Raw genomic sequence first — 22,388 nt, forward strand, 5'->3', positions numbered from 1 at the left:
AGCCTCCAATAAACCACTCATACTCAAGGAAACTGTAAACATTTTTATTCGTACAAAGAAATGTTAACATTAGAGAACATACTGTGAAAAGAAAACATATACAGGATTCTGTAAATGTGAACAGTCATAAACACAAACAAAAAACAAACAAACTCTAGCCTAACATACTGTACATAAAGTTTCAGAACTATAGTACAGTAATATTTTCAGTGGTCGCCATTGTCACCCTCTCTTTCCTGGCCACCATCCTCATCCCCCTGGCCATCGACGCGCTGCTCTCTGTCAGGCCATAAATTCTCATCCACATCGCAACGGATATTTTCTCTTGCGATGCAGCGAGGGAAGAAACGGCGTGAATGTCTCAACCATCCCCTACATTGATCCCCTGTGATGTCCTCACATGCAGCATCCATTGCATGCAGCAGGGCCCTCTGGTCTTGAGCCTGATGCTCATACACCCTCCACCTCCAAGCTGAAAAAAACTCCTCAATTGGATTTAGGAAAGGAGAGTAAGGTGGAAGAAACTCCATTAACATCCGGGGATGGGTGGTGAACCAGGTTCTGATGCGTGGGCCGCGGTGGAAGTTCACATTATCCCACACAATGACATAATGTGGTAGCTGAGGTCCTTCTTCACCTCTCTCATTTTCTGGGATCAGATCAGTATAAAGGTGGTCCAAAAAATTGAGGAGCTTTTGTGTATTGTAGGGCCCTAAACTGGGAATGTGTGTGGCCACACCTCTTTCTGATATAGCGGCACACATTGTTATATTTGCTCCTCGCTGGCCTGGGACATCCACAGTGGCTCGGTGGCCAATGATGTTACGGCCACGCCTTCGACCTTTGGCCAGGTTGAAGCCAGCTTCATCAACGAACACTAGGATGTGAGGGGTTTCGTTGCCTTCTAATGCCATTATTCTCTACAATAGAATAGAAATAAATCTAATCAGTCAAGTAGAGACAGATACTGCAGGGAGGATCTAAAGTACTGTAAAAACAGGGAGTGGAAAACTGAAGACAATTTCTAGGCAAAATGCTCTAGTCACACAAAGCTGGGTTCTGAAGGTAAAAAGGATAACGCAAAACAAAAAAACAGTGGTAACCATGTCTTACTGTAATAGTGTTACAATGATAGACAACCAGTAGTTGACTTACATGCACATACTGGTACCGCAGCCCTTTCACTCTGTCAGAGTTTCTCTCAAATGGTACCCTGTAAATCTGTTTCATGGTCATCTGATGTTTCTGCAGTACCCGGTCTATTGTGGAGATGCTGATAGAGTTTATATTTTGGAACATTACATTGTCTAGCAGGATTGCATTACGAATCTGTCTCAGTGTGATGGCTGTATTTGCAATGACCATGTTGCATATTTCTCGTTCTTGTTGTTCATTTAGAAGTTTTCTTCTGCCACCCACTTGAGGCTGTCGTCCAATCCTAGACATACAAGTCAAAGGTCAACACTGTAAATTTGTTACAAAATGAGTTACCAATGTAATTGTACTGCTGTTTTATGGTACTAAAAGTGTGATGCACTGCACAGTGACTGGAATACTATTCACAGTATTTTCTCCATTTTTTTCTTTGTCATTTTTATAGTATCATATAACATGACATGAAGATATTACAGTACTCTAGGCCTACACACACACCAACACTGAATAGTTCAATAGCATAGTTCTGTACCTGTTTTCCCTGCGAAAGGTTTGGATGATGGAGGAGACTGTAGACCGAGGCACATTAGGCTGCACTCGGCGACCTGCCTCTGCCATTGTGAGGCGATGGTTTATAACGTGGTCAATAAGGGTGGCCCGGATTTCATCTGGGACATCATGGTGCCTCCGTGCTCCTCGGCCTCTTCCCCCTATTCCTCCACGCATTCTCACTCCTCCTCTTCTTCTTCCTCCTCTTCCTCTTCTTCTTCCTCCTCTTCCTCGAGCAGGAAGTTGCTGTTGTACTTGGCGAGGTGCTTCCATGTTCACACTGCAAATGAAACTGGCCCCGGGCCAAGCTCTGTCTATATACTTTTGGCAGCAGTCATAATCATAGACAACACCTGTCAGGTATCTAAACAACCTGTTTGATTGGTCATCTGAGATGTGGGAAACTGCTCCTTCGTTAGTTCTAATTTCACCTGATTGATTGTCAGGTACTGTCATAACTTTATCAAATGTTCCAAGACATACTTTCATGGTATTATATCTTTGACTAATTTTGACAGTTGAACAGACAATTGTGCATATGATGACTTACACAATGAAACCATGCTGATATGTTTTGGAGTGAGTAACCATTTCACTGAAAAATCAACTAATCAGTTTAGATCGCCAAGATCTATTTATTTGGAAAATGTGCTAAATGTGGGCTCATTGTGCTAACTGTAGCTACTTGTACATAATCATTTGAAAAGAAGCACAAAGTCACTTGAGACATGTACTAAAGCATTAGCAATTTGATGAAACCAATGAAAAATGACATTCTGTTGTGAACAATTGCAAGGTGGTTTGGAGATTTGTCCATGTTATTTTGAGAAAGTCAACTCGGTTTCAAGAAATGGGCCAAACCAATCGAGAAAAACTGTAATAAAAAATGTCCACGATGATGCGGCTCATCTTTGGGGAAGATCAGTGCACCTACAGGATTGACTTGGAATCAGTGATGGTGTCATGCAGAGACAACAACTTCCTTCTTAATTCACCAAAGACATTGGAGCTCATCGTGGACTTCAGGAAGAAGGAAAGGTTACTCAGCCATTACTCGTTAACAGGAAGTGTATGGAGAAGGTTTCAGTTTCCTGGTTTTTGGGAGTCCACATCACGGCGGACTTGACCGGTGGTGTTAACACAGCTGAGGTGGTGAATAAGGCCCAGCAAAGACTTCATTTCCTGAGTGTGATAACAAAAACAAAAACCCCAACAACATCCACCTCAAACTGCTGGTATCCTGATATCGCTGCTCAATAGAAAGATTACTGACGCATCGTCTCTGTGTGTGGTTTTCCAGCTGCACAGCGGCACAAAGCACTTCAGCAGGTTATCAGAGTTGCCCAGAGAAAAGTCAGTTTGCCCTCTCTGGAGAAACTTCACAATACCCACTGTTTCAGGAAAGGCCCCAAATTTTGTGTGACCCATCACACACATATCAAGATCTTTTAAATTGCTGCCATCAGGCAGACAATACAGGACAATAAAATCAAGGGCAAATAGGCTAAAAAAGAGTTTCTACCCCACAGCCATTCAAAGATTAAACGCAATTAAAGTATAATTTCTAATTATTATCAATGAGATTGATGCAATCTCCTGTATATTGGGGGCCACGATGGCTGGTTGAGGGTGTGTTCAGGCCAGATTAGTACTAAGACCGAGAAAATGTGATGAATAAACACTTACAGCTGGCAGTCACTATTGTAATGATAAAGTGAAATTTACACTTTGATCTGAGCAGCAAAGCTCTGCTAATATTTCCTGACTCATTTTTACAGGCTTCACACGCTGAATAAAAACACACACACTAAACAATATGTATTATGTATGTCTATGATTCTATTTTGACTTCTTTCAGTTGAATGATTGGGACAAAGAGAGATTGTTGCTTTCATTTCATTTTAAAGTTGCCTGGTGTAATTACTGGGATGCAGAAGTAAAAATTCAACCGCCACCACTGCAGTGTACTCACAAAGAAAGACCCAAACACCTTGCGTAATGGGAATTGCCTTTTACCAGAGGCTGATCTTCAGAATACAGCATATTTGTTCTGTTTGGTTTGTCTGCAAATGTGTATGTTTCTAATTAATGTTGTTGCTCTCTATGACATTAGACCAGTGAGCAGCTGAGGGTGAGGAGGTGTTTTCTGTTCAGCCCTGAGCCTCTGATGCTTTCCCAGACGGATTGTGTGACCAGACAGGCTCCTCTCCTCGCTGAGCTACACGCTGTAGCAGCCGCCTTCATGAATAACAAGTAGCTATAAAACCAGACCCCCCTCCCAGTCTTACCCACATGCCTGAACATACCTGCACAATACACTAACATGTCTGCATGGGTTTACAAATATCCTGATACAGAAAGGCACAAGCTCATAGCTGCAATTGTACAAGCTCAGATGCTGTTATTACTTAGATTATTATTACCTAAATTATTATTATTACCTAAAGCAGACACACACAAAGAAGCGCCATTCTGAAAGCTGACAGATGGGGTTTGTGTGTACTGATTACAGTTAGGTCCGTGAGTATTTACACGATGACACAGTTTGTGTTATATTGCCTCCGTACACTACCACGGTAGAGTTTAAATCAAACAATCAAGAATTGCAGATTCTTACCTTTAATTCAAAGGGATGGCAAAATTGTTTTTGTACATAGTCCCCATTTTCAGGTGATCAAAAGTAATTGGACATTTGACCAAAAAGCAGTTTCATGGTTGAGGATGGCTTAACCTTCCTGCCTTCTTGGGACCTTTTTGTGCCACTGCTATGTGTTAAATGGCTGCCATTTCCACTGTGTTCAGTGGAATATAACCAAACTTGCCACAGGATAGTTTTTACCTGTCAATGTTAATATTCCAGTGTGAATTCCTTAAATCAGCCAAAAATGGCTGAGCAGCAGAAATCCCCACACCCATCACCCTGGGGACCATTTTCTGCCCATTGACTTCCATTATAAACGCTATTTTTCAACCCCAAATTATCATCATATGATTTTATTTTTTCTTCTTTTCTTGGATGTCAATGAAGACTCAGGGCCTTGAAGTTTTAATTTTTAAATTGCAAAAAAAATGCAAAAAAAATAATGGCAGGTCAAAATGTATGTTGGTGCCAATCTTTGGTCCATCTAAAGGCCTACTTATAATGACAATCACATATTACTTCAACTGGTTTTTTGTGGAAATATTTAGTTTCGTTTTTTGGTTTTTGGGGCTTATAACACAGGGCGCTCATGTAATAACACTGGGATTTGAAGGGTTAAAACAACGAAAATATAATTAAAACTTTACATGAATATTTCAGGGAGAAGTAGTTTTACAAGGTTGGCTAATTTAAAGTGGAATAAAATATGGATATATGGTCTTTTTATGGCGTGGCTGAGAATGGTCCCTAGGGTGATGGGTGTGAGTTTTTTAAAGGATGGCAGGAGGGTTAAGCAGATTAAAAAAAATCTGGGGTTGATTCAAATGTTGAACTTGTATTTGGAGGCTGTTTACTGGAACTCTCAATATGAGGTCCACATAGATGTCAGTGCAAGTGAAGAAGGCCATCACTAAAAAAAAGGCCAAATCAACAATGAATGTAACCACAAAGATGATGAAACACAGCTAACGTGTGGAATTCTGTCTGTGGTTAAGAAAATGACTTCAGAAGCCGTCATGAATGTAAACACAGAGGGTTTCACAACAAAGTGCAAACCGCTGGTTAAACTCAAGAATGGGAAGGGCAGATTAGGCTTTGCCAGAAAACAGAGCTTGCACAGTTCTGTAAAATATTTTTGGACAGATGAGACCAAGATGAATTTGGTACCAGGTGAACCAAAAAGACTGAAGAAAGAAAAGAACAGCTGATGATCTGTTATGGCATGCACGAGTGCCTATGGAGTCAGGTCACTAGTGCTTATTGACCATTACATGACAAAACACTTTTCTGCATAACAACAAGAAACAGACACTTTTTATTTGGCCCATTGGACTTTATGAAATGCTTCAATATTACTTACCCTGATGTACAGTAACCACCTAACCCTTTGCTTTCCAACGTTTATGCGATTAAAGGCATTGTTTATTTTAAAAAATCGTGCTTTCACTTTTAGGTTATTCAAAATGTATTTTGTATAATAACAGCTACAGACATGAAGACTGAACGTAAGGTGGAGGTCAAAGGGCGCGCACCTGCCGTTTTCATGCTCTGAAAAATATTTCCCTCGTGGTTGGCTAGAGCTCGCCACGAATCGACAGCAGACCAATCGGAGCACAGTAACTGAGTTTAAAATGCCACTCACTTAACCAAATGGATGTGATTGGCTAGCCAAACGTGGCCAGCCAATTACAATTTCAGGTTCGTCGTAAACAGACTGCACTGGCCAATAGCATATGCGGAGGGAGGGTGTTTATTTTCCCTAATGACGACAGCACCTTTCTTGTGCCAGGAACTGAGCAGCGAAGCAGAGAAGGAAGGAGGAAATCTGATGGGAGGGAGCGACTACAGCAGGAATATTTAGGATACGCGCTTCGTCGTGTAGCTATGACTCCAAGGACACTGCAGTGAGGTGTTCCTGGTGTGTTGGCTAGCTGATGTACGACGAGATTAGCTAGCTGTTTCTGTTTACCGAAGTTTGGGCTGAAAAGTTCACGGCGGTGCGGGATCGGCGTTTAACATTATTATTGGCTCTGTTCTACTGCTGAAACAGACCTACAGATACAGAAGACATGGTGTCCTGGATGATTTCGAGATGCGTTGTGTAAGTACAGAGACCGCTCAAGGAGAACTTTCCTCGTTTTATGAGCAGCCGCTGTTTGCCTGGCCTGCTTGGCTAACCCGTTGTCGTGCTTAAGCTAAGTGGAGGCTCGAGTCATTTAAACTTGTACATTCGCTCTAAAACAACATCGCTTACGTCCATGCAGAGCTACAAAGTTGTTCTGTTTATGAAATCTAGTGTTGTGGGGACGCAAGGTATGTAATCTTGTCTGAAGCTAATGCTAACAGAGTCATAGCCATCCGTGGTGCTGGTGAGTCAGTCCTAAGGAACTGTGACTATTGTGAAGTGGAACTTTACAAGCCTTTACATGTTCCACTGTGAAGGAGTGTCAGGTACAGCTGTCAGCCTGGAGATATAACTAACCAGCAATGCCCGGTTCAACCTGTTATCCACAATGTTGTCAAGACGCATGAAGAAGTGCGCTGCTATAAGTGGGGGACGGATTTGGTTACTGGATAGTTATTAAATATCCAATGGCATATCACTGGATATTACGTTGAAATTACGTATGATTAAAGCAGGTGTTTAATGTGTTGGGAGCATGAGAGACATGTTGATCTGGTAAGGAAAACAGTAACTTGGGAGTCGACATAATTCCTTTCTTCCCGTCTGCTCCTCCCCGTGTCTGCGTACGTCCACAGGGTAATGGCGGATAGGAACACCAAAAGCCCTCTGGGGAGAGAATAAATGCTCCTCATTTTTAACTAGTACAGCCTGTTACTGTATAATGAACACAGTCATGGGCTGACGGTGCTGCACTTGGGCAGTTATGACGGTGCTGAAAGTACAGAAAGAAGGTGTGTTATTGTCTTAGACCAATAATTACATGCACACACATTCCTTCTAATTTTAGATTCATTTGAACAAAAGGAAAATTGTATAGCCAAGTGTACAAACCACATTCGCCTGTACAAATTGTAGCTAGAGTGATAATTTTCATTTTACTTGGACAATAACTTATCCCAATCCTGCTGAGAAAAAGCCTTTAAATCAGCATGCGGTCCATTACACATGCTCTTTTCCAGTTGCTGGTTTGAAATTCAGTGTAATTTTGTTTAGTCACACATTTATTACAGTCTGCTATATGCTTATGCATCGCCACAAAGAGACTGTTATCTCCTACACAGATAATGTGGCGAGTGTTACCATCTTTTTGCATCTCTCCACGATCTCATAGCTGGTGTATTTTATTATAGCTGAAATAAATAAGGTTGTGTCTACACATAACAGACAACTTGTTGTTAAAAAAGTTCTGTACTTAGACCCCATTTTTACTTTAACTTGCTAAAGAAACGCCAGCGGTAACAGTTTAACAGGCATCAAATTGTATTTTTGCTCCCACAAGATGATTCCAAAAAGCTGTTGGTGGAACATTCAGCATATCTAAAGTGGAGGACAACATCTCAGATGAACAATTGCTGAAAGTCATTAAATGAGAAGAAAGAGGACAGAAGTTTCAGACTCTCCTTTGCACGTTGTGTCAATCAGCTGCCACAGCAGCTCTGCCTCGACTCATTGATAACAGGTAGTCAGAAATGTGTATAGAAGGACTTTGTGTTGGTATCCTCAGATGCATGTTACCATTTTGGAATCAGCTTTGTGCCACAGCTTAAAATGTTTGCAGTTGCTAATGTTGTAGAAATGCTAAAGGTAACATAATGTATCTAATAGCGTTTAACACTACTGCCTCCTCCACAGTCAGCACCAGCATGTGACTGATTCACAACGACTTTTTAGTAAAAGAGCTTAAACAGTGTGGTACTGGTACTGACTATTACATGTTTGCTGTTGTGATGTCCCTACTTGTGAATATCCATTTTTATGGACATTGCTTACTTTTCACATCTATTTTCCTATCTGTTTTTTTCCTTATGCTTTTATTTGGCTCTAACTCATTTTCATATAGAGTTAATGTTATCTATATGTTAAAGCCATAAAGAACGGCACACAAGGATATAATACTGTGAAATAAGGCAACAGCACAGATGACGTGGCAAGCATGCAGTAACAGCAATCAGTCAAAGTCACTGCCACAGGCCCAGTTTGATTAAGGCAAACCCCAGGCTAGAGCTTTGGTTGGTTTAGCCCATTAGGCTGTGCAAGTGACCTATGTGTTTAGGCTAATGCAGGAAAACATCCCCTCTGTAAGCAGTGTCCTCATGGTCACCACCAAAAAAGGAAAGCAAGTCTTCAATTTGAGATCAAGGACTTCTGTCACTCTGCAAAGAGAACATGTAGGTATAACTAACGGTTTCTGTAGTGCACAGGGAAACCCTGGAAGTGTCACCGTAACATAGGGATAGAATCCAAGAGTTGACATTGTTCTATTTTAAGGTGATGAACTCAGCATGAGGAAAAGAGCAGCAGCACCTCATTCTTACGCGTTTCCTTTTCACTTCAGTGTATCTCCCTTTCAGCAGCTATTTCCCTCGTCTGATTGTGCCGCAGTAGAAAAATAAATCAAAGGCTGATTTTCAACCTGTTTCTAATTTTAGGCAGCACCCTCACAAGTCTGCAAGTTAATGTGCCAAATTTTTGTGCCTTTCTTCAAGTCTGTGTATTCAGCTTGTTTCATAGTTGCCGCGTCCTTTTAAGTTTAGCGACAAAGATGTTTGAGTAACCTGCTTCAGAGATAACGATAATATAACAAAGGAAGCAGTGATTAAAAGACACAGTGGGATTTCAGCATGCTCAGCTGTACAGGTCCAAAAAAGTTTTCCTTCAAAAGAAAGTTTTTGTTGTAGAAGCTCGCCTGTCTCTGCCCGTCTGAGACCCTCACGTTCACTTGTATTGAGGGGAACAAAGTCAATATTCATGCACCAGCTTCACTGTGCTAATGTGTGTGTATTATCCTAACCATAGCTCTCTAGCTAACCACCATGTGGCGCACCATTACATGCCAGCTAGCCAACTTCAGTAACCCTACAAATCAGGCCGCTGTGTGGTTGTGTCTTTATTTATATCCAGTGATAGCAGAGCTGTATGTTTTAGTTTTTCAGAACTCCCTCAGTCAGAAAACGTCCATCATCTTTAGATAGAAACTAGTGATCTAACTCTGTGCTAACTTGTAACGCTGTTAAACTTCTTAAATCCTGTTTTTCATGGATGCTTGTGTGTTCAGCTGGATTGTCACACCTTTTAGAGCAGCCACACTGATCATTTGGACGGTTTTTGACTCAGCAGTGTTTGAGTTTGGGAACTTAAGAGGAGTTTGGACCCAGAAACAGCCATTGACTGTGTTTTTAGTGGAAAAGTCATGTAATCAAGTTCTTATTCCTAAGGCTCAAACCAGATGGTGGGAGCTAAAATCTTGGATATCTCTGGGTCTCCCACTCCTCCTCTCTTCATTGTGTGTGTGTGTCTCCTGTGTGTTTTTCTTCTGTGTTTTTCTTCTGTGTTTTTTTTTTTTTTTTAAACACTGCTCTGTGTTTCTCTGTTCTTTCCTTCCAACTCCATCCATCTGGTTTTTGGTGGTGTACGATGTCAGGAAGCCAGGGAAACTGACCTGTCGCCCAGAGTCAAAACCCATCTGAAAGCATTATTTTCACAGCTGCATGCAGAGAGAGGAAGGGGTGGGGCTGTGCTGAAATGAAGCTAAGAGGAAATCAGAGGGAATATAAAGAAATGGACAGATGCTAGTTTTGGCATGATGACATTCAACATGTTTTCTGTGAGTATTTGTAGTTTTCTTTCTTATCCTCGTGCACAGGATACGTTTAAGATCACGAAAAATGTCAACGTGCTCTTGCTACCATAGTAACTATCTAAATGTTTCCTAATAGATTTTTTTAATATAAAAATATACGACACTCCTGTTGTTGTACTAAAGTGGTACTCACAGAGGTCAGACACCATGGCATCAGTAAAGATGAAACCTCTATGTAAAGTCTGTACCAGAAGCATGCCAAGGGTGTGACATACAAAACAAGGAGTCCAGCCTGGGAACGATAGACCTCCGTGTAGATGGGACACAGCTGAAAGTCTAAAGGAATCTCTTTGATCCTGAATGATTCAGTTTAAAATAAATATTAGTACATAAATCAGCACAGTCACATGACCCATAGTAATCTAATTAGGCCATGTGAAGCTCGATGACAGGAGGACATTTGATACTTTTTTCAAACTTCAGATTTGTCCTCAATTCGTCTTATGCCAGGTTCTGCTCTGGTGTTAGTTTGCACAGGTCTTTGGCTAAACAGAGTAAAGGACTGCACAGTAACTGTAGTTTAAGTGTAAATAATAATGTCTTGGTTAGCATGTTAGTTTTCTAAAACCAGAAGGGACCATATTTGGATGATGTGGTACAGTATTAAGTGGTTAGCAAGCTGTGAAACACAAACACATGTGCTAATTAGTGCTAACACTAGACTTTCATTCACGAAGACTGAGGCTCTGTTTCATACAGAAGCTATTTTAAAATGCCATTAAAAATACTGAAGAAGGTGCAAACACAGTGGAGAGGTCCAGTTCAAGCCTCAAACAGGACGATTGGCTAAAGTTCCCAAGTCAGGAGCCGTGTCAGATCAAAGTGGCTGCACTCCAGCGTCATAAGTAAATTCACCCACTTTACAGTAACTGTCGATAGAGGAACAGAACATTACTTTTACTAGGTAACGTATCAAAGTTGATAGCTATGGGGATGGAGGCCAGATTCACTGGCCGGTTTGCTGTTGCAGCACGTACGGTAGCTGCTTCTTCACAGTTTCTTGTTTTGCACATCACCAACCAGAACCTGCACCAGGTGAAGAAACGACTGGTGCGACTGCGCTGAGCTCAGTGTAGTTGTAGAGCAGAACAAAGACTACTGTGGCTGCTGCAGTCTGAAAGGGTGAAGTAGCAGTGACTCTGCAGAATGAGAAACTGCCCGAAGAATTGGCTGAGTATATTACTCAGTTATTTTTTTATAAATAGTTTGCAGAGAATTACAGAAAAGACAGATTAAAATGCATTAATTTAATAATGTAAGACAGTGTGCTGAGAAACAAGCTGCAAGTGCATTAAGAAGGATTCACTCACCCTTCCAAGTCATCAAATTCAGCTGTTTCATCGCCCTTATTGTGACAGGTGTATAAATCAAGCACCTAACCATGCAGACTGCTTCTACAAACATGATGGATGCCACCTGTGCAACAAATACAGCTGTGAAGTTGCCTTACTGCTAAATATTCCACAGTTGGTGGTATTGTAAGTGGAAGCAACTGGGAAATGACAGCAACTCAGTCACAAAGTGGGGTCAGCTGATGTGGAGACACAGCGTGTGCAGAGTTGCCAAGCATCAGTCACTCAGAACAGTGCTTCATGGAGTGGCTTTCCATAGCTCAACAGCTGCATCCACAGTGTTACGTGTCGTGACTGGACTCGAGAGCAGTAGAGATGTTCTCTGCAGTGACGTCTTCTGTCAGGCCAACAGATGAGTCTGGGTTTGACAGTTGCCAAAAGAAGGTTAGCGGTCTGACTGCACTGTGCCAAATGTGAAGTTTGTTGGAAGGTGGATTATGGTGTGGCGTTGTTTATCAGAAGTTGTGGCGCAATCCAATATAACCTCTCTGAGATGAGCCAGGAATTCTCGGGATCAGTGCCTGAACACACAAATGTGCTTCTTGAAGAATGGTCAGAAATGTCCAATAACACTCCTAAACCTCGTGGAAAGCCTTCCCAGAAGAGTTTGAAGTTGATATAGCTGCAAAGGGTGGGCCAGCATGTATTTATAGACAGACATGCAGTACAGTGTATGTGCATGACCTGTCCAGAAAATCTCTGGGAACTATTTTCCCTCCAGTTCTTAAAAAAAGTTTGAAATAAAGCTTTATTGCTCTTGATCTTGGAATGGGCATTGATTGGCTGCTGATGTTTTGATTTTGTGTGGCTTAAATATTTTTATAATAAAATGTATGAAATAGCTCAGGTGACTCCTGCTGAGACAAATCCACTCTTGAGGTTTGATTTTCCTGCCTGTGATTGTCCTACTTTCCTGGAGGAACCTTCCACACCCGCCTTCACTTTCCTGCATAACATACCGTCCTTTAAGTTTAACAGCGTTCACCACCAATATGGGTACTCATGGATTTGTTACCAAGTAATATCTTTGCCTACGTGACAGCAGATGTGGAAGACTCACTTTACATCTTCGGCCACATACAGCTCTCTTTGATTTTAAGTGGGCTGGACTTTCATTGGGAAAGTAAATTCCCAATGAACTAAAAACATTTAACTGCACATTTAATCTCTGAGTAAGAGTGTGTGTGACGAGTCGTCTAATCGTTGCTGCTGTCAGGAGTCGGTACAAGGCGTGGCTGTAGCTGCGGCGGTAGAGCAGGTCACCTACTAATCAGAAGGTTGGTGTTTGGTCCCCGTCTGCTCCAGTGCATGGCAAGTATCCTTGGCTAAGATACTAACCCCAAGGTGTCTCTGCTCCACCGTCAGATTATAGAACATATCTTACATGCAGGAAGAGTGCTTGTGTGACTGGGTGAATGAGGCAGGTTGTGTAAAGCATGTGCTCAGAGTAGAAAAGCGCTATATAAGAACCAGTCCATTTACTAGTCATTTAATTGAATTATTTTCGTATAGCATCCATAGCTGTAGTGGAGATTTTTATCAGTGGGACAGGCTGTAAAATGTGTGAAAATACAGTTAAAAGAAGAAGAAATCAGTGGGCCTGACTGCAGTGTTTTCTGGGCTGATTCTGAATCTTGGACCTTATGTTTGACACCCTTGGTATGGCGAGACCAGGACGTCCTTGCAGGCTCTTGTCCCTGTGTGTCTGGGTAGTCCAGGGTCTGATCTTGGCAGCTTTCCTGTCTGCTTTAAACGCTCACACAAAACCCATTCAGCACCAGAACAGAGAAACAGGATTCAGGTACAGAGTTTTGTTTTCCGTCGGTGGCTCGGCTGTGTGCTTCTCTGCCCTTGAACCTGCACTGACATGACGCAGAGACGTGACGAGCGTGTGAAGTCTTGGTTACCTCGATGTTTCTATAGCGACAGCTAAATATAAACAGCTCTGTTTGTTGGCAGCTCGCTGGTTACTGAGGGGACTGTGGTCCGAGGCGGTGTGTCTGTGTACGATACTGTATCCGTGAAGTCTGTGGTTAGAGATTTTTATAGTGCAAAAATGATTTAAAGGCTTCCATGTTTCCTAAAAGTCTGAAAGTTGTTCATAACTAATCAGTAAATAAGCCGATTATTTACAGCCACGGGGCAGTAAATACTCAAAGGATCCGTTCTTGGTTGCTGAGCTCTTGGTAAAATCCTCAACATGTAGCAGAAGGGTTAAATCAGCTCCTTTATTCTTACACCATCATGAGATTATCTGATATTTTTGTCTTTATAAATGTCGAAACATTTTGCAAACATGAAAGTATTTATGTTGTATCCCATCACTGCTGTTGATGTAAGTGATCAGAGTGATCGGGCACTGGAAGGCGGAGTCTTGTTTTTCTTTTAATCTGATCCAATACTGGATGATTAGAATGATCGATGTCTCCGGCCTGTTCTCGCTTCCTTGTGAGGCGTGTTCGGTATTATGAACATCAGTTCCTGTTCCAGCTGCTCGTGAGAGGAGGCTGTGTGCCTGTCTGTGGCTGCAGCGCTGTATCGTGTTGGGTGCTAACTGGAGAAGTTGAAGATGGCACTGATATGGATGATGGTATTTCTCTGGATCCAGGCTACACTTGGGTACGAGAGATTCTGTTTAGTCCAAATCTGTGTTTAGCAGATACCATTTAATCTGCTTTGGCTGTTTCCTCTGTACAGAGTTTCTCACAGGCTTCTTATCATTTGGTTTTCTCTGGTGTTTGCAGTGCTGTTGTGAGACTGGTCAGGTGTATTTGAGTGGAGGCACAAACAGACTACAGCATTAAGATCAGGATTATTTGATTTGGATGGAGAGGATCGTCCCACGCTTATGCGAGCATGTCTGGACTCGCTGTAGCCGCTGCTGTTGTCATGGTAGCTAGCGGCAGTCCGGTAAAACTCATGAAGCCCGTCTTTCTAACGTGTGTGTTTTAATCGTTTCCCGTGAACATCCGCAGAATTAAAGCACTGAAATCTTTATGATGTTAACATGAATCATTCTCACAGTTAGCACAAATTGAAGACCACAAAAATGTTGGGACTTTCTGCAAGACAGGGAGCAGGTCCATGACCACTCCCAGTCAGCTGCAGTCTTCAAAGCAACTTTAATGCGTTCAGACGACAGCAGTAAGACACGGCGAGTCTATCATTCGTCTGGTTTTTGTTTGATATGGGGCTAGTTTGGCAATTACATCGATTCTGTTTGTTATAATACAGCGATTAACCATTAAAATGAACAAAATCACAATTCTGTTTCCATCTACATGTATAGAAAATACAACTACACAAATGTAGTTGCTTCCATTCAGAGTCTAGCCAGAACCTTCAGACTTACAACAGAAATGCCCCCACAAAGAGCCATGCAGTTGCTACAAAATGTCTACATAATGTCAGCAAATTCACTTTTATAAAAGAACAAAAAGAGCGCGACTAGTTTAGTCTCCTCTTCCAGAGAGGCGCTCGCAGGTACTGGGACAGCCAGATTGCAGTAGTTTGCTGATTGCAATTAGACAGACATTATTTGCAAACCTTTGCCAATCTGTGTGAGAGTGATTGCAATCAGACAGCTATGTTCCAGCTGTGTACCTAAACCTTGCTTTGTGATCAAAAGTGGTGAGACTGTTGCATCCTGGTCCATGCTCGACCTCTCAGCCACTACATAAGTTAGTTATTTATTCATTTTTGTGAAAAACCCCCAAGAACAACCAAACAGTCCAGTAAAACTAGACAAGGTAAGCAGGGTAAAACAAGGTAACCCACAACATTGCTGATGGCTACTAGCTAACTAGCTAAAAGAGTAAAAGTTCTTTACTGGTTTTATTCTGTCCTATCGACGAGTCAGACAGCTTTAAGAAAAGACTGGTGACAATTTCCACACTTTTTACGTTAAATGTGACGTACAAAAACTGCAATGATACTAAAGCACTTATTTTGTGCTGTAGCCATGCTGTGCTTCTCCTGTCTGTCAGTGTTTCCTGTAATCTGTGCAGCTGAGTAATGTTGATGGCAGCTGACAAACTGAATGCCGCCCAAGAAGCTGTGTGTTCTTATGTGGTGCACAGTCAGGGTATATCTAGCTTGTGCATACTGGAGAGACCTGCACACTGTGCTGTAGACAGAGTAACCTCAGTGCAAGAGGCGCTTAAGGAAGAGGGATTGGAGGAAAGGAGTGTCCCACTTTAAATTTATCGAGTCGCTTATCTTGCATTGTGAGTCACTCCTTCACAGGCTTCTACCATGAACAGTATATGGTGTTTACCTAGTGTGGGTGTGTAGATGTTCATTGTTTTGCTGTGTGTAACGAGAGCTCTCCTAACGTCATCTGAAACGCTTGATCCTTTATTGCTCGTTGTGCAGTTTCTCTTTCGTTCGGGTGAAATTCAGTATATAATTAAAAAAACGAGGCCTGCACAGTCAAAAGCACCTCAGCTTCAGAAACCCAGCTTCACATTCTTCATATGATTTTCTCTGCTTGAATCTTAGCACACAGTCCTGAGTGAACAGTGCAGTATTTTGGGGTAGTGTTGAAAACTGCATAGAAACCAAACTGTTGCATTATATGACAGAGGAAAGTGGGATATAAATGAGTCCCCACATTGTTCAGATGCAAGAAATGATGGTTTTTAACAATAAAAACGCAGTTTTGGACGTTTGCCTTAGCTTGCATGGTGGCACTGCAGGCTTTCAGCAGTGTATGCATTGGTACAAACAAACCAACATAAAGATAATTTCTTGTATACATGTGAAACAGAATGTATAAACCTGCAGCACTGGTTCACCACTCAGTATCTACTGTATCATATACACCATGTACGGGCCCGTCTTCGCTATGTATGCCTGCTGATCAGCGTGTTGAAATAGGGTGTGGGTTTAAAGGCAAAGCTGTGTTTCCACATACCAGCGATGTTACAGTGCAGAGAACTTTCCTGTTAAACTTTACTAGAGAAACTGTATTTGTGTTGATTAAATTTGAGAGAAGTTGTCATGTGTTCTGTCTCCATGCAGGCTGCTGTTTGGGACTCTGTATCCTGCGTACTACTCTTACAAAGCTGTCAAGACCAAAAATGTTAAGGAATATGTAAGTTCAGAAATATTACTTTTTATTTACTTCTCTTCTCCTGCATGACTTCATCTCACACACAGACACACTGTGGGGGGGTGAGGGGAGGGGGGGTCTAAGTTATTAACATTTGTTAATGTTGTTTTTAAACATTAGAAAACATTTCATTTCAACAACTTCGACAAATTAGGAGGTAACGTGGGCCAAAATGATCTGGAGCATGATTATAGCTTTTTCACTTAATGAGTAATTATACCAGCAGGCATGCAAATGAATAATATCATCAAGTGACGTCATTTTGTATGTGAATGCGTCCAGCATGGTCCTGCTGACACAGCCGTCGTGCTTCATGTGCTTCATGTGCTGTCTGCATATGTCAGTGAAACTGAACATATGATGTTGTAAGTTTAAAATATCTTATTTTCATCATTATGTACCTTTTTCAAAATAACCTGAATGGTGATATTAACTCAGAGATGATATGTGCAGTACAGTAATAGACTATGTTGGACTAATGCAGAGCAGGCTGTGTATCCACTGTTAGTGACATTGACTGCACAGCCCCTTTTCCATCAGTACCTACTGGGATCAACTGGGTATGGTGTGCCACAGTTTTCCATTAGGTCATAGTACCTGGTACCAGGTGTGGGGTTTTTTTTTAAATAAAGTACCTGCTTGCCCCGGGGTTCCAGGCGATCCAAGCAGGCACTAAAATGTGAGGTCATCAGACTGCATGCCACTGATTGGCTGGTCAGTAGCGTCACTCGGTGAGTCACGGACAGTGTCTCCTTCATGAAAATTAAAATGGCCATTTTTGAAACTCTGCATTGAATGAAATGGCAAAAACCCCCAACAAAAACAAGGCCATGATCTTTGAGAGTGACGAAACGCCACGGGCCAAACACCAGGTATTGTGTCGACGTCCAACTTTGTTGTAGCGTTCGTGTCGCATATTAATTACATTGCAGGATGCTCGGGCGTGTTGCTATGACAACAACCTCGTTAGGTAGTACTGGATTGGGCGACCAGTCAATCCGTGGGGAGTTGATCCGAGGAGGTACTGATGGAAAAAGGAGCTCGTGTCACATTTTTCTACATTCAGGCTGCTGATGCTGTTTATTTTGACTTGACAACTTCCACTTGTTACACAACAGCATCTTTGTGCTGGTTAGCGGTGTGAAAGCAGCCAGCGCTCATGATGTTCTCCCGTATACATTCTCCTATTTACTGACCACTTTATTAGGTATGAATCGATCATTCAGTGTGCCTCTGTCTGACTTCAGAACTGCTTCATGACTGCATCGACGCAGATTCAGCGAGGTGATGGAAGCAGTCCTCAGAAATGTAGAGATGGATTTCTACAATGGCGGACCTTTAACTTGACTCTCTGCAGTGTTTACATGCTTACATATACAACACAGTTTCAGTCCCTCCACACAAAGGGCTCAGTTCTGCTTCTCTGCGCCATCTTTGTTTACTCTTTCCCACCCAGGCTTCTAGACTTCTGATTGGCCAACATTTCTACACGGTTAGGAATATATCGCCACCTGTTGCTTTGGCATGTTCCTAGCAGCGTTTTCCTTCGTTTTTGCATTTACGTGTGGGCGGGATTAAAAAAAAAAAAAAAAGAAAGCGGTAAATCTCAGTTTTCAAAAGTACCCGTGTACGTGTGGACGTAGCCTGAACCTCAGTTTGAACTTAAGCAAGCCGACTTGCTTAACTATTAAATCTATTGGTAGATTAATAGTTCTTTTGAAGTGAGTTATTTCTCCCCTGTGCCATTAGAGGACTTTAGAGTCACCCTGCCTACCAAAGCTCACTTTCATCTGTGATTACAGTCCTCCATCCTTTGAAATATTTTCTTCTCTGTCAGTTTTAAAAATGCGTTTGATGGTTCGAATGATTTGATCTTTCATCTCGATTCAGACATTCTTGTCCTTGTCTTAGGGACTAGCCCCTCTGGTAGATACCAACTTGCTTTCTTTAAGTCTTTTGCAGAATGTTAAACAGGTCTTGGGACTGATTACACATTTGAAGCACGGCTGGATGCATATAGACGATATGCCCTAGAGGTGTTTTGGCTAAGGAGTCGGGTGATGTAACTAATACCAGTGAGAGTGACATTCCAGTCTGCTGAGTTAGTAACACATTCACATACAGCTTTAACACACCCTGTCTCAGACTGCTGCGTCTTTCACCCACTTACTTTATCCTTATCTGCTCTTCTTGTTAGACCTCTGCTTTTACTTTGCTTTTGCAGAGGTTCATAAAGGAATGGTTGGAAATGAAGATCAGTACTGTTTCTTGTTTCATGAAGCAAGCTGTACTTAAGCTGACCAGGAGAAATACTTTGTGTGCAGCGCAGCAGCTATTCTGCGTCTCGTTGCTGCTTGTTTGTAGCTGCAGCTCACCCTGCAGAGGTTACTCCAGTTCATGACAAACTTGAAACAGATTCAAGTCCCAGCCTTCTTCTTTGTTCACTGCTTATGAAAACGTGCACGTACCATTGCGCTCACTGACTGATGTTAGTGATGTCGCTCAGTTTCCAGCAGCGTTGTAGTCGGAGTTGTCCATCCATGTACAGTCGACCACACTCAGTTGTAGATAAACAGGTCTGAGATCAGCCGTGTGTATCCCTGCCATGATTGAGCAGGCCTGTCTGCTCCACCATGTGAGTACATACAACATATCTTTTGCAGTGTGTTTTGGAAAACTTAAGCTGTTGTGCATCAAATGCTTTCCAGATGGTGTTTCCTGATTTAAATTTATATTAATTTTGACAAAATCTCTAACACGGTGGATTGGACTCTGTGGTTTACAGATGGCTGTAGACGCTGTACTTTCAGAAAGGTTTGTGTTAGGTGGCTACAAAAACCCAAACAGTCCTCTGGTACAAGGACTGAACTGTAAATGAGTATGAAAAACAGCCAATAACCAAATAACAGCTTTCAAAGACCTCCAGAAAGCTTGGAGAGCTGTTGCTCAAGACCACTTAAATCATTTTAAGAAGGTCTGGGATGAAGTGAAGGATGACTAAAGACCTGAGCACATGAGATGTTGCTTTATGGTGCTTCAGTGGGGCCAGTATATCGGCCAGTATCAGCTATTTGCCAGTTCAGCGTATCTGCACTTTTGATGGCTGATCAATGAACATAGTAAAGCAGAGATGTGACAGATGGCCTTAAATCATGTTGCATGGTTTTAAGCAACTTACCTTTTGGCAGCATGTGTTTGGAATACCACCAAAAGAAATCAGCTGATCCAAGTATAGTCTGGCAGAGTGTAAACAAGTAATCCACAAATCTCATAACTAACTACATACATCAGATTCTTTTTAATCCCTAGATATCAGCGTATTGATCGAGTGGTGCCCTGTCAGCACTGCTTGGTGAGGTGGGGAGAAAAACCTCTGGGAGAAGCTCCAGCACAGGTCGTGAGAGAGAGAGAACTTTTTAGCACCGATGTAAAAGAAAAAGCTGCAGTCGCTGTCTGTGCTTCACTTACAGGCTTTTCAACCAGTCAGCGTTCTTTGGACTGAATGTCATTGCCAACATGCTGGAGCCTTTTCGGAGGATTGAACTCAAAACTGCCATAAAGGCTCCGTATAAGGAATCATAGTTTGTCTGCAAAGCCCAAGAACTAAATAAATTAAGACCAAACATTATGAGCGATGCAAACACACTTTAAATAAAAGCTTGTTAGTCTCTGCAGCTGAGGAACATAAGATGTGGGTCAGTGCTTGAGAAAAGTGTTGTGATGCTCTGTGTGCACCTTAGAAGTTTTGGTATGATAGATGATAGATGACAATTTGATGACTAATCGATAAAACTTTAGTGTTTCTTTCATTTAGTCAGGATGAATTGATGGATGGTTAATCAGCTGCTTGGATGCAAGTTTGCTCAAAATTCTTTGAGTTTGTTTCAGAGGCACAACTGAAGCTCGGGTGGTCGTAACTGTTGCCCACCTTTTAGCATTTTACCTCTTAGCTGTAAGCGTGGGTGTTATCACACAGTGGGGCTGGCAGTGTGGAGCATCTACTAGGAGGCTGAGGTGTCGGGCCACCAGAATTTTGATCTAAGTTTAACCTTAGCAGTAGTGGCTGTGCAAGTCTAATGTAATGTTTCTTCTCCCCCCCCCCCCCCCCCCCCCTGGAAGGCAGTTATTCAAAGACAGGGTCAGTAAATGTCTACTGTAGCCCCAGGAAGCTAAAAGGCTGCTGTATAGGTTACATCTTAATGTCCTTTGTACTGATAAAATGAATGAAGGAGGAAAGGAGCAAATATTCTATCAGAAATGGAAAGCAGAAGGAAGCTGGGAGCTGAAATGTCTGAAGCAGAGGGAGACTGAACGTATAAATTAAACCTCTCAGTGTCAGCTCACTCTTTACATTTAGTGTGAGTGTGAGAGATGGGTGAATGTGTTTCCCTGTTGTTTCTCTTTCAAACACACTCTCACAGAGATGAGTGAAGTAATGTCATTAAAAACGATGAGAAGTCTTGGCTGACTTTCCATAATCTGCATTTTTTGATCTTGGATGTTTTTCATGGTGAACAGCTGTTCAGCATGACGGAGTGGTAGCTGAAAACCCCCCTCTGTGGGCAAATGGGACACAATTAAGCATCACTTATTTACTCACACACACCTACTGCTTGGTTTAACATGGAAATCCAGTCAGACGGGACTGGAAAGCCGTCAAAGAGGGACGAAGGAAGCCAGACCGCCGGGGGGGGGGGACCTTTGTCTAAGGAGCTTGGAAAGAAAAGCGTCTGGACTTCTTTAAGTTGCTTGAAGACGTTTCACCTTTCATCCGAGAAGCTTCTTCAGTTCTAAGGTCAAATGACCTTAGAACTTAGACCTTAGAAGAAGCTTCTTTGACTACGATGACCTGGATGACTGAGAACCTTCACAGACGTCCTCAACCTTTGTTTCACTGCTGCCAGCCTGCGAAGGAGGCAGAGGCTTAGAGAAAGAACAACATCATTTAAAAACGAGTTTATTAGCTCAAAGCTGTCCACTGGGGTTCGTGACCATGTTCGCTTGTTACACCAGTGTGGAGCAGGGTTCTTAGTAGAATAACTTTTGAATGCTCTGCTCAGCTCACTCGGGCAGGGATAGCTCAGTAGGTAGAGTGGTTGCCCCATGATCGGAAGGTCGGGGGTTCGATTCCCCTTAACAGCTACCCTGAGGTACCCCTGAGCAAGGTACCGTCCCTACACACTGCTCCCCGGGCGCCCAATGGCTGCCCACTGCTTCACTGAGTGAATGGGTTAAATGCAGAGAGCAATTTCCCCACGGGGCTCAATAAAGTACAATAATGTACACTTTCTTCTTCTTTCTTCAGTCAAAGCTGAGGTGGTTGATCATCAAAAATGATCAATTCTACCCATTTTCAAAATGCAGCTTTTTAGAAGCACCCATTATGCCTCAGGGCATGTAATGTAAGTCAAAAGAAACCCCAAGTATGTCACGTTGTGGGCATTACTATGCTATAAACGTCTTCTACTGAAGGACGCTGTCACAAATACAGGAAGTGTGCCTGTGTTTATTACACAAAGTGATGCACTCTGGGTCGATGATGCAAAATGGTGGCACTCCAGAGCCGCTTATTATAACTAACTAACTAACTGTTCAGAGCTACGCTTCCACTACTGTAGATATATTCATAGGACATCTGTTTACCACACACCGGCACATCTGTATATATGTAGCATATCTTTATATTTGTTCATAGTACACCTGTATATCTGCCCGTCTGCACAGATAGAACATCTGTGTGCTGTACAGATCAC

At 42.2% G+C, this 22,388-nt stretch overlaps 2 protein-coding genes across 4 annotated transcripts in view; one reads left to right on the forward strand and one right to left on the reverse strand.

The window, feature by feature from the left end:
• Positions 1-206: 206 nt before the first annotated feature.
• Positions 207-2,068, reverse strand: LOC146702497 (uncharacterized). Its single transcript, XM_085467293.1, has 3 exons — positions 1,688-2,068; positions 1,156-1,438; positions 207-920 (listed from the first exon to the last, which is right to left on the reverse strand). Exons 1-3 carry the CDS (start codon positions 1,975-1,977, stop codon positions 207-209), a joined length of 1,287 nt encoding a protein of 428 aa, XP_085323419.1. The 5' UTR covers positions 1,978-2,068.
• Positions 2,069-6,003: 3,935 nt separating this feature from the next.
• Positions 6,004-22,388, forward strand: part of reep3b (receptor accessory protein 3b) — a 33,173-nt gene continuing 16,788 nt past the window's right edge. Inside the window, exons 1-2 of one of the 3 annotated variants that reach the window (XM_085465402.1) lie at positions 6,011-6,446; positions 16,545-16,617. In XM_085465402.1, the coding sequence (XP_085321528.1) occupies positions 6,415-6,446; positions 16,545-16,617 (105 nt within the window). In that variant the 5' untranslated portion in view covers positions 6,011-6,414. Of the gene's footprint in view, positions 6,447-9,985; positions 10,135-16,544; positions 16,618-22,388 lie in introns of those variants that run through there. The other 2 variants (XM_085465404.1, XM_085465403.1) reach the window with 2 other exon arrangements.

Source organism: Copadichromis virginalis, linkage group LG8, assembly GCF_057382275.1.
Source record: "Copadichromis virginalis isolate Kocher_CV1m ecotype Utaka linkage group LG8, C_Virginalis_male_GT1.1, whole genome shotgun sequence".
Taxonomy (NCBI): Eukaryota; Metazoa; Chordata; class Actinopteri; order Cichliformes; family Cichlidae; genus Copadichromis; species Copadichromis virginalis.

What these genes read in the sequence shown, in the direction of transcription:
- LOC146702497 (XM_085467293.1), bottom strand. Translation starts at nt 1,977, where the DNA reads ATGGAAGCACCTCGCCAAGTACAACAGCAACTTCCTGCTCGAGGAAGA. An exon ending in ACCTTTCGCAGGGAAAACAG is followed by an intron (nt 1,439 to 1,687) that starts GTACAGAACTAT and finishes TTGTATGTCTAG; the next exon opens with GATTGGACGACAGCCTCAAG. An exon ending in TGCGGTACCAGTATGTGCAT is followed by an intron (nt 921 to 1,155) that starts GTAAGTCAACTA and finishes ATTCTATTGTAG; the next exon opens with AGAATAATGGCATTAGAAGG.